This window comes from Thalassophryne amazonica, chromosome 5 (genome assembly GCF_902500255.1).
Source record: "Thalassophryne amazonica chromosome 5, fThaAma1.1, whole genome shotgun sequence".
NCBI classification, from domain to species: domain Eukaryota; kingdom Metazoa; phylum Chordata; class Actinopteri; order Batrachoidiformes; family Batrachoididae; genus Thalassophryne; species Thalassophryne amazonica.
The window spans coordinates 83183212-83198497 of record NC_047107.1 but is presented as its reverse complement, the minus strand read 5'-3'; the positions used below and the strand labels follow the sequence as shown (position 1 = coordinate 83198497).

The 15286-nt window shown below is 41.9% G+C and overlaps 1 protein-coding gene across 1 annotated transcript in view; it reads right to left on the bottom strand.

The window, feature by feature from the left end:
* plat (plasminogen activator, tissue) overlaps positions 1–15286 on the bottom strand; it is a 28904-nt gene continuing 13618 nt past the window's right edge. The window contains 12 exon segments of the mRNA XM_034170722.1: positions 1–1719; positions 1806–1954; positions 6218–6282; positions 6284–6356; positions 6565–6701; positions 6790–6994; positions 7083–7148; positions 8132–8217; positions 8327–8501; positions 8936–9027; positions 10843–11017; positions 14534–14644. Coding sequence (XP_034026613.1) covers positions 1552–1719; positions 1806–1954; positions 6218–6282; positions 6284–6356; positions 6565–6701; positions 6790–6994; positions 7083–7148; positions 8132–8217; positions 8327–8501; positions 8936–9027; positions 10843–11017; positions 14534–14644 — 1502 coding nt within the window. The 3' untranslated portion in view covers positions 1–1551.

The following is a 15286-nucleotide window of genomic DNA, read 5'->3' as shown; positions in this document are numbered from 1 at the left end:
GCAGAAAAAAGTAAAAAACAAAAAACTGGAAGCAAAACTGCAAAGAAACAGCAAAATCTGAACCAGCAGATAACTTTTGTTGTTTGGACTGAAGTCTCTGTTCTGTCTCCCAAACCCAAATACACAAAGGCAGGACATTTTGCAAAAAAAAAAGTCTTTCAACATATTGCACATGTACAAAAAAAAACAAAAAAAAAACATCTGTGACACATTCCTTGCACAAACCTCAAAATCCCCACTTCAATTTAACAATAATAATAATAACAATAATAATAATATTATAATAATGATGATGATGCTAATAATAATACATATAAGGCAACTGGTTGTCCAATTGTAACTGGCAGCTAAATTTAAATATTAATTAAATTTACTAAAATATTTTCAGTTGTTTCAGCTTACAGACTAAAAGTTTAACAGAACTTAAAAAAAACCCAACAACAACAAAAATATCATCAGTATTTACACAATACCCGAAGTAGGTTGGGGCTTGAACGTGTTTGAGAATTTGTCTCTTTAAAGGACACAATGACACACAGAAGTACCTGGGGACTGATCCACCAACACCAAAAAAAGAAATGCTCATTAAATTGCTTTGACTAGTAACACTCAAACAAATTAGCTTGTCCAAATGAAGTTCAACAAGTTGGCATAAATATTATTTGTTAAGTTAATCTGGAATCAATTTAATTCATTTGAGTGTTACAAAAAGGTAGCTAAGTCTGATTTCTGAACAGCACACTGTCATAGCAGTGGCTTTCTTACAGAAATTCAGCCAGTGCCACTTTCCTTTGTGGTTTGATTCCAGCATTTACAGCATCCAAATTATTTATGTAAGTCCAGATTTGTTCAGGCTTTCTTCCTAAAAGGGAAAACAAGCTTGATGACACTTAATCTAAAGCAGGAACACCAGTAACTTTGGCTCACATAGTCCATCAGATTGTGAACAAACCAGAGGTCATTTGATCAAAACCTGTGGCTTCTGTTTGCCACAGCGCAACGTGATTAAAACATTTAGGACATTACAATATTATACCCATTTACGCTGATTTAACACAAATGAATGGAGTTAATATTACATAAAATAAATTTTGATGGTCAAATTATTTGTGTTTACTAAACCCAAATATTTTTTTAACAATCGGTTGCCTCATTTGTTTTTTTTGTTGTTTTTCTCTTCGCTAATTCATTCAGATTCCAGCTCACTTGGTGATCACCGTGCCGAGCATCAGGAATGATTAAAAACAGTGTTAAATTTGAAGAAAGAATGAAGTGCATTATTTAGGCCGAAATAACCCAAAAAGAGTTAAAAGTGCTTATAAATGCAACTTTGTGTTTCTGTCCATATCTATAGCAGATTGGAGACAGCACGGAGCAGGAGAAATGCTTTTCCATACTGCACTCAAAGGCTGACTGAGGTCCTTCTCCTGCATCTTCAACCTTCCATCACTTTGGAGTCAGATGACCATGAAACCAGACTCTACAGAAAACCAGAGTCCTGTAGGTTTTCTCACTGATGAACTGTCCACCCACTCTGTCTTCTCTCTTGTTTTACACCTGGTTTGATTTCATTATGCGGCTGATCCAGTCAGTGTATTTGGTGACACGGGTGTAGACACCAGGCTTGTCCTTCTGGCCGCAGCCGTCACCCCAGCTGATCACACCCATCAGAGTCATCCTGTTGTTATTCTGACAGACGAGTGGGCCACCGGAGTCTCCCTGTACCCAAAAAGAAACGACAGATTTAACACAGTGGGCTCCCAGCAATGATTTATCAATCAAGTGCAAAGGTCACCAGTTCTCACTTTGCAAGCGTCATCCAGACCTCGGGTGTCAGCTGCACACAGCATGTTGTCAGTAACTGGACGTCCAGATAGCACATCGGGGACACAGCGTTCCTTCGGCCATAGGCGAACATGTCCTCTCTTTACACGCTCAGAATACTCTGCAGCAACTGTGGAAAAGACAGAAAGGTTTGTGTGTTACTGCTGCTCTCTGCTGTTACAGTACATTCACGTCTGAACGGACGGCACGTCTGAAGTGTTTTTTCAGTCGGAGAGGATCAAAGCCATATATTCACCCATTCATGTGCAGATCATATCAGGAGCTGCCACGTGAGATGCTCAGATACACACAGGGAGCAGCAGCTTGGGGATTAAGAACCCAAAGGACCAAACTTTTCCTCAGTCAAATTAGGTATGAAACCCACAACCCTCTGGTCCACTTCCAACACAGTATAGTGTAATTCAGTGGTTCCCAACATTTTCCCATGCAGTTCCCCCTATTTATATCTATGAAAGGCTGAGCCCCCTCAGCCACTGTGAATACATGCACGGACGCACACATACACACAGCAAAGGAAAAAAAATTATTCATTCCAGTTTTGTTGGGTTTTTTTTTCACCTCAGCTGGCTCCTTTCAATGCAAAGGAGCAGCGGCTCTACTCCGACCTCCCCACGGATGACCGAACTTCTCACCCTACCTCTAAGGGAGACACCAGCCACCCTCCTGAGGAAACCCATTTCGGCCGCTTGTACCCGCAATCTAGTTCTTTCTTCCATTACCCAACCCTCATGACCATCGGTGAGAGCAGAAAGAAGAATGACCAGTAGATCAAGAGCATCACCTGTTGGCTCAGCTCCCTTTTCATCACAACATTACGGTAGAGCGAATGCAATACTGCCCCTGCTGCACTGATTCTCCGGCCAATCTCACGCTCCATCGTCCCCTCACTCGTGCGCAAGACCCCGAGGTACTTGAACTCCTTCACTTGGGGCAAGGCCGTATTCCCTACCCGGAGTAGGCAATTCATCGGTTTCCTGCTGAGAACCATGGCCTCAGATTTAGAGGTGCCGATCCTCATCCCAGCCGCTTCACTCTCGGCTGCGAACCGATCCAGTGAGTGTTGGAGGTCACCGGCGATGAAGCCAACAGCTTTACATTAACACAGAAATACACTCAACAAAAATATAAACGCAACACTTTTGGTTTTGCTCTCATTTTGTATGAGATGAACTCAAAGATCTAAAACTTTTTCCACATACACAATATCACATTTCCCTCAAATATTGTTCACAACCAGTCTAAATCTGTGATAGTGAGCACTTCTCCTTTGCTGAGATAATCCCTCCCACCTCACAGGTGTGCCATACCAAGATGCTGATTAGACACCATGATTAGTGCACAGGTGTGCCTTAGACTGCCCACAATAAAAGGCCACTCTGAAAGGTGCAGTTTTATCACACAGCACAATGCCACAGATGTCGCAAGATTTGAGGGAGTGTGCAATTGGCATGCTGACAGCAGGAATGTCAACCAGAGATGTTGCTCGTGTATTGAATGTTCATTTCTCTACCATAAGCCGTCTCCAAAGGCGTTTCAGAGAATTTGGAAGTACATCCAATCAGCCTCACAACCGCAGACCACGTGTAACCACACCAGCCCAGGACCTCCTCATCCAGCATGTTCACCTCCAAGATCGTCTAAGACCAGCCACTCGGACAGCTGCTGAAACAATCGGTTTGCATAACCAAATAATTTCTGCACAAACTGTCAGAAACCGTCTCAGGGAAGCTCATCTGCATGCTCGTCATCCTCATTGGGGTCTCGACCTGACTCCAGTTCGTCGTCGTAACCGATTTGAGTGGGCAAATGCTCACATTCGCTGGCGTTTGGCACGTTGGAGAGGTGTTCTCTTCACGGATGATCCCGGTTCACACTGTCCAGGGCAGATGGCAGACAGCGTGTGTGGTGTCGTGTGGGTGAGCAGTTTCTGATGTCCAATGTTGTGGATCGAGTGGCCCATGGTGGCGGTGGGGTTATGGTATGGGCAGGCGTCTGTTATGGACGAAGAACACAGGTGCATTTTATTGATGGCATTTTGAATGCACAGAGATACCGTGACGAGATCCTGAGGCCCATTGTTGTGCCATACATCCAAGAACATCACCTCATGTTTCAGCAGGATGATGCACGGCCCCATGTTGCAAGGATCTGTACACAATTCTTGGAAGCTGAAAATGTCCCAGTTCTTGCATGGCCGGCATACTCACCGGACATGTCACCCATTGAGCATGTTTGGGATGCTCTGGACCGGCGTATACGACAGCGTGTACCAGTTCCTGCCAATATCCAGCAACTTCGCACAGCCATTGAAGAGGAGTGGACCAACATTCCACAGGCCACAATTGACAACCTGATCAACTCTATGCGAAGAAGATGTGTTGCACTGCATGAGGCAAATGGTGGTCACACCAGATACTGACTGGTATCTCCCCCAATAAAACAAAACTGCACCTTTTAGAGTGGCCTTTATTGTGGGCAGTCTAAGGCACACCTGTGCACTAATCATGGTGTCTAATCAGCATCTTGGTATGGCACACCTGTGAGGTGGGATGGATTATCTCAGCAAAGGAGAAGTGCTCACTATCACAGATTTAGACTGGTTTGTGAACAATATTTGAGGGAAATGGTGATATTGTGTATGTGAAAAAGTTTTAGATCTTTGAGTTCATCTCATACAAAATGGGAGCAAAACCAAAAGTGTTTCTGTTATATTTTGTTGAGTGTATATCTTTATATTTTATTTATTTATTCACACACTTTTCTCAGTAGTCCATCCAAAGAAAAACAGTGATCTTTTACAGATCAGGTGTACAGCATCACAATTACAGCATTTTTTTTTTGGGGTGGGGGGGGGGTGGGGGGGGGGGGGGGGTTGACAAGGTAGCCTGGAGTCCTGTGTTATGTTATTGACAATCAGCAGATAAAATGATCTACAGCTGATTTCAAGTGTCACATTTCCCTTGTTGTCCCATGTGAGTAAAACCTACAGCATCAAGTTCAAGTTTATTTGCCATTGCAGTATTAAAAACCACATTGGAAAAATGGTGCAAGGAGCTCAAAAGTGCACTAGCAAGACTACACAACAATAAAAAGACATAAACATAAAAAATGCCATAAAAACAACAAAGCCACAAAATAATTAAGATACATTTAAAACTATTCAAAGAGTGTTGATCATTGCCACGGCTTGTGGGAAGAAACTTTTTCTATAACGTGATGTCCCACATTTAATAGACCGATAGCGCCTACCCGAAGGAAGAAGCTCAAACAGGTCCTGGCAGGATGCAGGAGATCTTTAGTAATCGCTAAAGACCAGGACTTAAGCCTTTTATTGTAAATGTCCTCCAAGACAGACAGTTCCACACCAATAGTCCTACTGGCTGAACGAACCACTCTATTCAAAGCCTTCCTTTCTTTAGCAGTGGCATTTCCAAACCATGCAGTTATAGTGTTTGTAAGAAGACTTTCAATGCAGCTGTGATAAAAAATTTAAGAGAATATTCTTGTTCAGAGTAAATTCTTTCAGCTTACGCTGAAAAAAAAGCCGTTGTCGAGACTTTTTAACAATTTCGTTGGTGTTATAATTCCAGCTCAAGTCATCAGATAAAATCAATCCCAGAAATTTACAGTTTTCAACTGTTTTCACCTCAGCGCCATTTAATATGATGGGAGCATAAGATCTATTTTTTACTGAAGTCAACAACCAACTCAAACGTTTTTGCAGTATTTAACAGTATTTTTGCAGCAGGTAACATTTAGCGTCATCTAGTGGTGAGGTTGCAAACTTCTGTCGCTAATTACACTTTTGTTGGCCTTCATGTTTTCACTTCTTTGGTGATTGGGATTCATGCTCCTTCGATTTCACTTGTGATAAGCAATATGTATGAGCCATTTCATAAAACTGAGGGCTCTCAAACTTGTTTGTCTCCGCTAATGAACATATGGTTATGAATGCTGTATTCCATATCTGCTCAGAAAGACTGCTAAGTCTTGCACACTGTAGCTTTAAGAATTGGGGGTTGGGGGGTGGTTAAGCGTTGAGCTTCAGACCAGAGGATCCTTGGTTCAAACCCCAGCCTGACCAGAAAATCATTAAGGTCCCTTGGGCAAGGGTCCTTAATCCCCAAGTTGCTCCCAGTGTGTAGTGAGCACCTTGCATGGCAGCAACCTAACACTGGTGTGTGTGTGTGTGTGTGTGTGTGAATGGGTGAATGTGAGGCATAACTGTAAAGCGCTTTGAGCGTCTGATGCAGATGGAAAAGCGCTACATAAATGCTGTCCATTTAATTGTAAAGTGTAAAGTGTTAAATTTGTCTTGAGTGAGTTTCAGCCTGACATTTTTTGCAATAACTTTGAAAGAATGATTTCTCACATTCAGTGTTTCTTCCGTAGCCTGAGATCTCACACTCGGTCCAGTCAGGCAGCACCAGTCCACGATAGGCAGACACACAGCTGAACCTCTGGAGAGTTTATGGCACAGATACCAATGTCCGTCTGCAGCTTCAGCAGAGCTGAAAGTAAAAAGAGATTTAGAATCATTTCCAGCAGACTGAAGATCTGGCAACACAGTTTCTGGTGTCTTTACATTTGAATTTAAGAGAGGGACACAGAGCCCTCTGTGTGTGTGTGTGTGTGTGTGTGTGTGTGTGTGTGTGTGTGTGTGTGTGGGTGTGTGTGTGTGTGTGTGTGTGTGTGTGTGTTTTCTTAATATTCACCCACCTATGTCATTATCAAATGTGTCGTTGTCAAACTTCTCATGGATCCAGTACTTCTCAACGTCGAAAATCTGCTCGCTGGAGGAATTCTGCTTCCGAAACGTCCTGCCGAGAATCACCTGCAGCTCCTCCGCTTTATCTCTGAAACAGACGCTCAGTGTGTTTGCAAGTTGCAAACAAAGCACGCTAAACTGTGCACAATGTGGATGTAAGCTCTTTTTTCTCTTACCTCTCCTCGAAGCAATGCGCAGCTGACAGGACCCAGCAGGAGTCAATCAAGACTCCCCCACATCGGTGAAAGTGCAGTCGCTGGCGTCTGTGGTAAACATTAATGGCAGCCTGCCAAGGCTGCTCTGAGATGTCGCTCTCACTGCCTCCGAAGATTCGGAAAGCTGGTCGATTTAGGGAGTTGTCTGTACGCTGTCCACATGTTGCTAGAGGACACGATGCAGAATGTTGGTTAAATTACATTTGTAGTTTACGATGGCAGCTTTTATGCAAAGACAGCACACAATGTCTTACGTTTGTTATGGTTGTTAGTGGTTGGACCACGAGGGACCAGAGTGGTGATAATAGCTGGACGCCTCACTAAAAAGACAGACAACAGTTGTGATTAGCATAATCAGATTAGAAATATACCTTCCAGCTGAAATAATACAGGGTTTTGTAAAATTACCAGAGTTCCAGATCTGGTGCATACAGTTTCTTTCCACCAAACATTGCTATGCCAACATGCTGCATATGATTATGATGTTAAAGAAAACACAAACTGCAGTTAGTGATACTGTAAATGAGCAAGCTAACCGGAGTTGATGCTAACTGTGGATGGTGCCAATAAAGTTAACTGTAGTTTTTGGCATCATCATTAGCTAGCATCAACTGCAGTTAGCTACAGCGGTTTGCGTTAGCATATATGATCACACCAACTGCAGTTAACTGCAGCATTTAGCATCATCTGTAGTTAGCGTCAACTGTGTTTAGCACCAATAGAGAGGTTAGTGTTAGCATATGCAGTTTCCCTACCCTTACCAAAAAATAGTACTGATAAGTATATAAAAAGTAAACTGGAAGTATACTTGAAACATACTTGTATGTACTACTTTTTGGTAAGGGTAATCTCAGCATGTCCCAATTATTATTATTATTATTATCACAGAATACGTGGTAGCACTTGATGAACATTGTATGGCAAAATACTCTTTTTTTTTTTTTTTTTTTTATAAAACTCTTGTCATGGAGGGCCCCAAACCATTGTACGTCATTTTTATTTTAGATTTAATACAGATACAAATACCGTAGCAGTGTCTGAAGGTACATCGATTTCCAACATGCAATGGGGCAATGTTCTGTTAGCAGTCATCAGTACGTGTCATTCATTGCCTGTGATTGTCATTTTTTGTAATATTGTGTGTTTTTTTCTGCTAATAGTTTGTGGTATTATGTGTGCTGCCTACAATATTTGTCGAGAAAAATATGGGGGCCCTTGTGACTAGGAGCTCCTGATTTTTAGCCCAGACAAGCTTTTGCATTGATCCACCACTGAATTAAAACACACATTGAAGAGAACTCACAGCATTTATTTATGTCACACAGCTCCCACGTCAGATGCATGTTCTTAGTGATGTGGCACCAAGGACCCACATCACCATCTGGATTCCTGATAATTTAAGGAAGTGGGTGAAGACTTGGGTTATTCTGATGTTTCAACATATTTGCATATTTGTACGTCCATTATTATCTCATTTTCTGCATTCTGTCATTTGTACCTGCAGAAGTTGTGGTTGCCCAACCCGAGTTCCACAGCATCAGATCTCCAGGCATTGTTGAGTTTGTGCATTACAGCAGCGGAGTCCCACGGAATGCAATGAGAGCCACTCTTAGTAACAGCTGTGGTACCTCTGTATGACTTACCAGAGCCCAGGACACACTCTCTGTACTTATCTGTTTCAAAACACACAGAGTACAAGTGGTAAAATGCAAAACATCAAAGCCTATAGACTGCACTGAGTTGTTCATTTTACTCAGGTATTTGTTTGACCAACTTAAAACTGAGATTCAGATGAACTTACAATCTCAAATTTCTCAAATTTCTGATTGTTAAAATCAGAAACTTGTAAAAATAAATAAATAAAACTGAAGGTATTACAGGGTTTTTTGTTTTGTTTTGTTTTGCGAATATACGGTGACTCATCACTTGATCAACTGACCTTTTACACATATCACTGGCATCAGACACACACACATACATCACTAATGTATTTGGAATGGGTGCAGATGCACACTCGCACACACACACAAACACACACATGAAGTTTGGCTGCATTGGATTGAAGATTTTGAACTTTTTTTTTTTTTTTTATTTTGTAAAGCTGTACCTTCTTTACACTTGGGCAAGGAGCAGAACTCCCAGACAACCTGGGTGCCTCTATAGATGTAACACCAGGGGGTGTTGTCGTTGTCAGGGTTTCTGAAGCAAGAGAAAGTGGCAAAGATGAAAACTGAATACAATGACTGTCACTGATTGCGTAAGACATTTCTGACACAATAACACACACCACCTCAGAACAATAATTATTTTCTTTCACATTCAAAAAAGTTCCAGATTGGGTCATAAGAGGCATTGCACAGGGAACCTTTTTGTTATAAGGTAAGCATGCTAACTGCTTGCACCACTGTACTGTCCTCTCAGCTACTGTGACATTTATAAAATATACAAATAATCTGTGTTTATCACATAATAAATACAACAGTACATTCCAAACTGCAGGATTCCTGCACAATTCATTAAAATCACATCACCATCTGTACTGATGCTCAGGTGCTGCACAATCAGTAGTCCCCCTCAGACCTCTTCTCTTTTGCAATGAAGTTTTTTGAGTCTACTGAGACTGTGGTTGGGCAGCACGGTGGCTTAGTGGTTAGCACTGTTGCCTCACAGCGAGAAGGTCGTGGGTTCAATTCCCGTGGCCTTTCTGTGTGGAGTCTGCATGTTCTCCCCGTGTTTGCGTGGGTTTCCTCCGGGTGCTCCGGTTTCCTCCCACATCCAAAGACATGCGGGTTAGGTGGATTGGACTCTTTAAATTGTCCATGGGTGTGTGTGTGTGTCTGTGTTTGTTTGTGTGTTTGTGGCCCTAAGACAGACTGGCGTCCTGTCCTGGGTGTACCCCGCCTCGCGCCCTATCGTTGCTGGGATAGGCTCCAGCCCCCCACGACCCTTAATTGGACTAAGCGGTAGAAGATGAATGAATGAGATCGTGGTTAAAAAATGCACAGCGCAGCGCGAGTGGAACTGTGGTTTGTTCAAATTATTTTTGCTACCGTGAGGGTGTGAACTGAGTGTAACATCCTGCTTAAACTGACATGCCCATCTGGCCCAGCTGCGGGGAGAAAGTAAAGCAAAAATTTAAAAAATGTACAAGAAAGTGTTATTAAGATTTTGTTTTGTTTTGTTCTATTGGATATTACTTTTATTTTGTTATTAATTTTATGCTGCACTAGTGGGCATCCCTGTGAACAGACGATTCTACTCATTAAATCCAAGAAATCCTCTACAGCGGACTTTAGACTTGTTTTTTTCTGGGCAAAGGCACCAACACATTGTTTTGCCAGATGATATGATTCATATGACCACAAGAAGACTCTTGGTTAGAGGACATGCCTGCTGGGCACGAAAACCACCAGGCATCAGGTGGAAACTAGCAGTACTGTGCAATGTTTTCCAGCTAAAAGACAGAGCCCTTGAGGTTTCTTCTTTACACCCTTTTTTCCACAGGGCACTGTTCTATTACGATCTCCCACCATCCAGAAAAAGTGCAAAAACAGGATGAAATGGCTTACTCCGGCATGCCTCCTATCAGGCTGGCTTATAAAATGCATACCTGGCAACTCACTTGAAAACAAAATAAAGCTGCACCCAGCTGCACTCTCAGCCAGAACTGCAACAAACACTGCTTTTGTTTCAAATTGTTACCCCAGTGGAGCACAGTCAAACAAGTATCAAGCTGTACTCACTAGGACAACCCCATTTAAAGAGAACACCCAGAAGTGACCGCGTAATGACGCCAGTTTGGTGAATTGGGATGAACAGCTTGAAAATTTCAACCCAATTTTAAAACTGGTGCGATAATGGCTATAAGTAGTACATATACCGGGTTTGTTCAAGACTGAGCTGGATCACAAAGTTGTAGTGTGCCCCAATTTGCTATTCAGGATGAAACGGGATGAAATGGAAATTAACGCTCTGTGGGACAGAGGTATGAACAAGCCTGAAATGGTCACCTACCGGCAGAAGTTGTGGTTGCCCAGTCCAAGACTGCTGGCATCTGGTTTTTTGGCTGTAAACCTCCATCCCCTCAGAGATGTTGCGTTCCAGTTGATGCACTCGGCTCCTGTTTGGCTGAAGCTCCATGTGCCTCGGTACCCTCCACCCTGCCCCACAACACACTTCTCATTGGTGTCTGCGGCAGAAAGGGCACACATGCAGCTCATTGTTTATTCTGACACAATACAATTATGCATACTGCATCTGGAAAAACATCGTCTTTACGTCTTTATTTGAGCAATTATAAAAACGTATTTCAGGAAACAGCTAAAGCTTTTATGCAAAAGACATTTAAAAATTGTTATAAAGGCATTTATTAGATATTTTTTCAATCTGGTTTTAAACAATCCCCATGACAACTGTAAAAGAAATCAGATTTGTTGAGTGTGGTTACTCATAACTCATCACTCTTCAGCTGAAATCACTTGGCTTTGAGCACTGGGGTTTAGATAATTATCTTACGAAGAGGGTGGAGTTGCAAGAAGATTCAAACGGGTGCCCACAGAAACACAAATATTCATATCCTACAGCGTCTTTCCGTAGTTTATGATGCTTTCCTCTTTTTTCTTTGAAACCACACACTCATGACTCATTCGGTTACTTGTGGGGCATTTTTATTGGGGGTCAAATTTGTTCAAACCTGTGTCTTATGTTTTTAACCCCCTACCACCCGCCTCATTTTGGCTTGTCACTATCTCACAAATAAAAAATGAAATTTCCCATTGATGGGATATACAGGCTTAGAAGGGGTTAAAAGTTAAAGATCAGTTTTATTCTGATAATAACAATACTTATAAGCACTGTAATCACAGTAATTATTATAGTAACTAGCAAACTACCTGCCCTATGGGTGGGAACTTTGCTAGGTGAAGATTTCAAATGCTGAAATCATATTTCCTGGAATTCATCACTTCATCTTTTACTTGCTATAAGATAGTCATGATGGGGACATTTGATCAAAGAGTTTTGCCATTTCACAATCACACTGGTCACTGATGTAACAGTAATACATTTTGACGCAGCTATTTCTGTATCAGTATCACCACAACCACACTCCACTCCCCTATGACAGAAGAAGATGACCCCTGTACCAGATTTGTACATTTGCTATCTGCGTTTGCACAAAAAACGGGAAGTTTGTTCTGTACTGAGTTTACACTTTCTTCATGTGAAAAGGACTAAGAGCTGGTTTAAATTAATGGAGAAAAATAACCTGCCTGTAAACCTGATTTTGCTCCACACGCAGAAAGGGTAAAGTCAGTACAGAACAAACTTCCCATTTTTCGCAGAGATAAGATCTGAATTTATTCACATTAAACCTGATTTCTGTCTGCACACAGAAAGGGTATACTCAGTACAGAACACACACCCTCTTTTTCATTCATGCACAGATAGCAAATATACAAATCTGGTACTGGGGTATTCTCAGTACGTGACACCAGGTGCTTGGATTCAGTGGCGATTTACACTCCCGGCAAGATGGTGTCAGAAATGCAGCTGTCACTCTGCCAACTGCCTTAAAATGTCACAGAAGAGTTGTGAGCAGTTAGGATGCTAATACTTTAGTCTGAGATGATAGTACCTAATGCCATATATGTATGAGTGGCATGCAAAACTTACTCCCACCACCCATGTTACCCCAGTGTCTATATAGACAACACAGAATGAAGCATTCAGATAAGCTGTTTCAGCAAGATGTGGGAACAGAGGAACGGACATTTCACACTCCCATCCAGATGGTGGCGGTAAAGCGGTTGTCAGTCTGGCAACTGCCACAAAACTACATAAAAGAAGAATTGTGGCTAGTTAGCCTGCTAATACCTTTGTCTGAGATAATAGTACCTATTTCTATATACCTATGAGGGGCACGTGTAAATTAAACCCCCTATGTTGCTCCAGGATGTTTCTGTGTAGGCTCTCAGTTGTCCAGGTGGTTTCCATAGTAGAGAAGCTTGAATCTTCGACTGGACTGGGTTGCTTGATGCGAGGACGTTTCGCTTCAAATCGCAGAAGCTTCCTCAGCTAAAATTCTTGCTCTGGTGGTCGAGAATTTTAGCTGAGGAAGCTTCTGTGATTTGAAGCGAAACGTCCTCGCGTCAAGCAACCCAGTCCAGTCGAAGATTCAAGCTTCTCTACTTTGCTCCAGAATCTACATAGATGACGCAGAACGAAAATCACTGCAATCAGATGAGTCGTTTCAGTGTGATGCAGGATCAAACAGATGGATGGACATTTGGTGAATTATAGTATAGATTATAATAATTATTGCTCTGTTTCCAAAACAGTTGTCAGAAAGAAATAGAACATATAAATCCTACGCAGGCCTAAGGCCCATTGGACTCATGCTTAGCTGAAGATAACATAGCACAAAGTGGATGAGGTGTATGATTTCTGACTGACGGTCAATTTGACAGGGCAGCATGGTGACTTAGTGGTTAGCACTGTTGCCTCACAGAAAGAAGGTCATGGGACTGATTCCCACCTGTAATGTTTCTGTGTGGAGTTTGCATGTTTTCCTCGTGGGTTCCCTCTGGGTGCTCGGCTTCCTCCCACATCCAAAGACATCCCTCTAAACATTAGACGTCTTATGGATGTTCTATGGACCCTACGGACGCAATATAGACATGATCTGCATGCCAATAAGACGTCTAATGTTTAGTGGAATGCAGGTTAGGTGGATTGGAAACTTTAAATTGTGTGTGTGCAGGTGTGAATGTGTTTGTTTGTCTATATGTTGCCCTGCGACAGACTGGCATCCTGTCCGAATCAGGAATTGGTTCACCGTTACATGGTTTTCCAAAATCCAATCGTAGGGCAGATTCACCTCACGTGACACACCAAAGATTGTTTTTAGGAGTGATGTGTTACTAGTTTATTATAGTTTGCTGTGTGTTTTGAATAAATGTGTGTGGAAAATTATTTTTCCGCTTTACTTTTTCCTTTCTTATTTCTGATTGTAAACCTTTATTACACTTATAAAACACAACTATAGCATATATATTTTGAAAGTACAGGTTGTCCTGAAAAAAGAGACATAAAACTTGATTATGGGATGCAGGGAGAGCTGTTAACAGCAATAATAAAACATTTATGCCAGGCGAGTGAACTGTCCAAAAAAATGCCCTCGGACCCCAGAGGGTTAATTGGGGTAAGCAGTTGAAGATGAGTGAGTGAGTCAATTTCACAGATTCAGTGGAATGGCAGTCTTATCTCAGCAGGAAATGATTCTGCAAAAAAATGGGTCACAATAAGAGAAAGTCAAGTAGCCTGCTGACTTCTTTTTCACCATTAGAAAACAGAGTAAGCCTGCAGCTGGAAAGCACAAAACAGGCAGGCGCAGAAAATTTCACAAGTTCTGAGATAACAGAGTCCAACACCTTTCAGTATTTTGTATGTTAATAGCAAAACTTAAATGCATAGAGGGGCACAAAAGTAAGATTAATATTTGGGTGATTTGATGACATTATCCTGCTAACGATAGAATTAATTTAGAGTCAACAGTAAATTTAACCTGTTTTTGAGGGTCACAGTGGATTTGCACTGTGGCTCTGTTCAACTTCCAAAACAACCACTGCAGAAAACAAAGTACAGTCTGAGTTTGTACCAGCAGTTCAGATTTAAATGTTGATGAATGATCTTGAAGAGGACTTACTGATCTCACACTGAGAGCCACTGAATCCTGGAGGACACTGGCAGATGAAGTCTGAAGAGTACACAGCCTCCTTACAGGTCCCTCCATTATAACAGCGAGACCTATAGCAGTCTAAAAAAGACACACAATCAACCATTTAGTCATTTTCTCAGTTCACTCTTGTAGTTTTTTCTGCAAAATAACTCTATCTTCAAATATAGCACGATCTTGACTACCCTGACTTTTCCAATAGTGTCACATCCTGCTGGTGGTTTCATTCTTGGGATTCTGCCAACATCCTTCTGGTTTTTTATTTATTATTTCAGCATTTCTTAATGGCTAATGTTGCACTCACTTCCAGCCGTATGGGCTCACAGACCGTGCAGTTTGGCAGACTAAAGTGTGGTTGTAATTTGTCTGAGGGAGGAGTAACTGTGCTTCACAGCACTCATCAATGAGGGCGAAAGTGTGCGTGAAGTCTTGCCTGGAAAAAGTGTTTCAAACGACCTCAGACTAAACTAAGGCCACTCTAAACACCAGAAACCCAATGACCACTCATTTGAAGGCAATGAAATAACACGGATGTGAACACACGAATGACATTAGAGACATGAAGAAGGATCAGAGTGTTAGAGGTCAAAAACACAGCGAGTGAACAGAAATTAACAAAGACAACACCAACATTCAACGACCCTGACTGAAAATGAGGGAGCAGCGGGGAAGGGATGGTGTGTTAATATTATGGGGTACTGTGTGTAGAATTTTGAGGAAAAA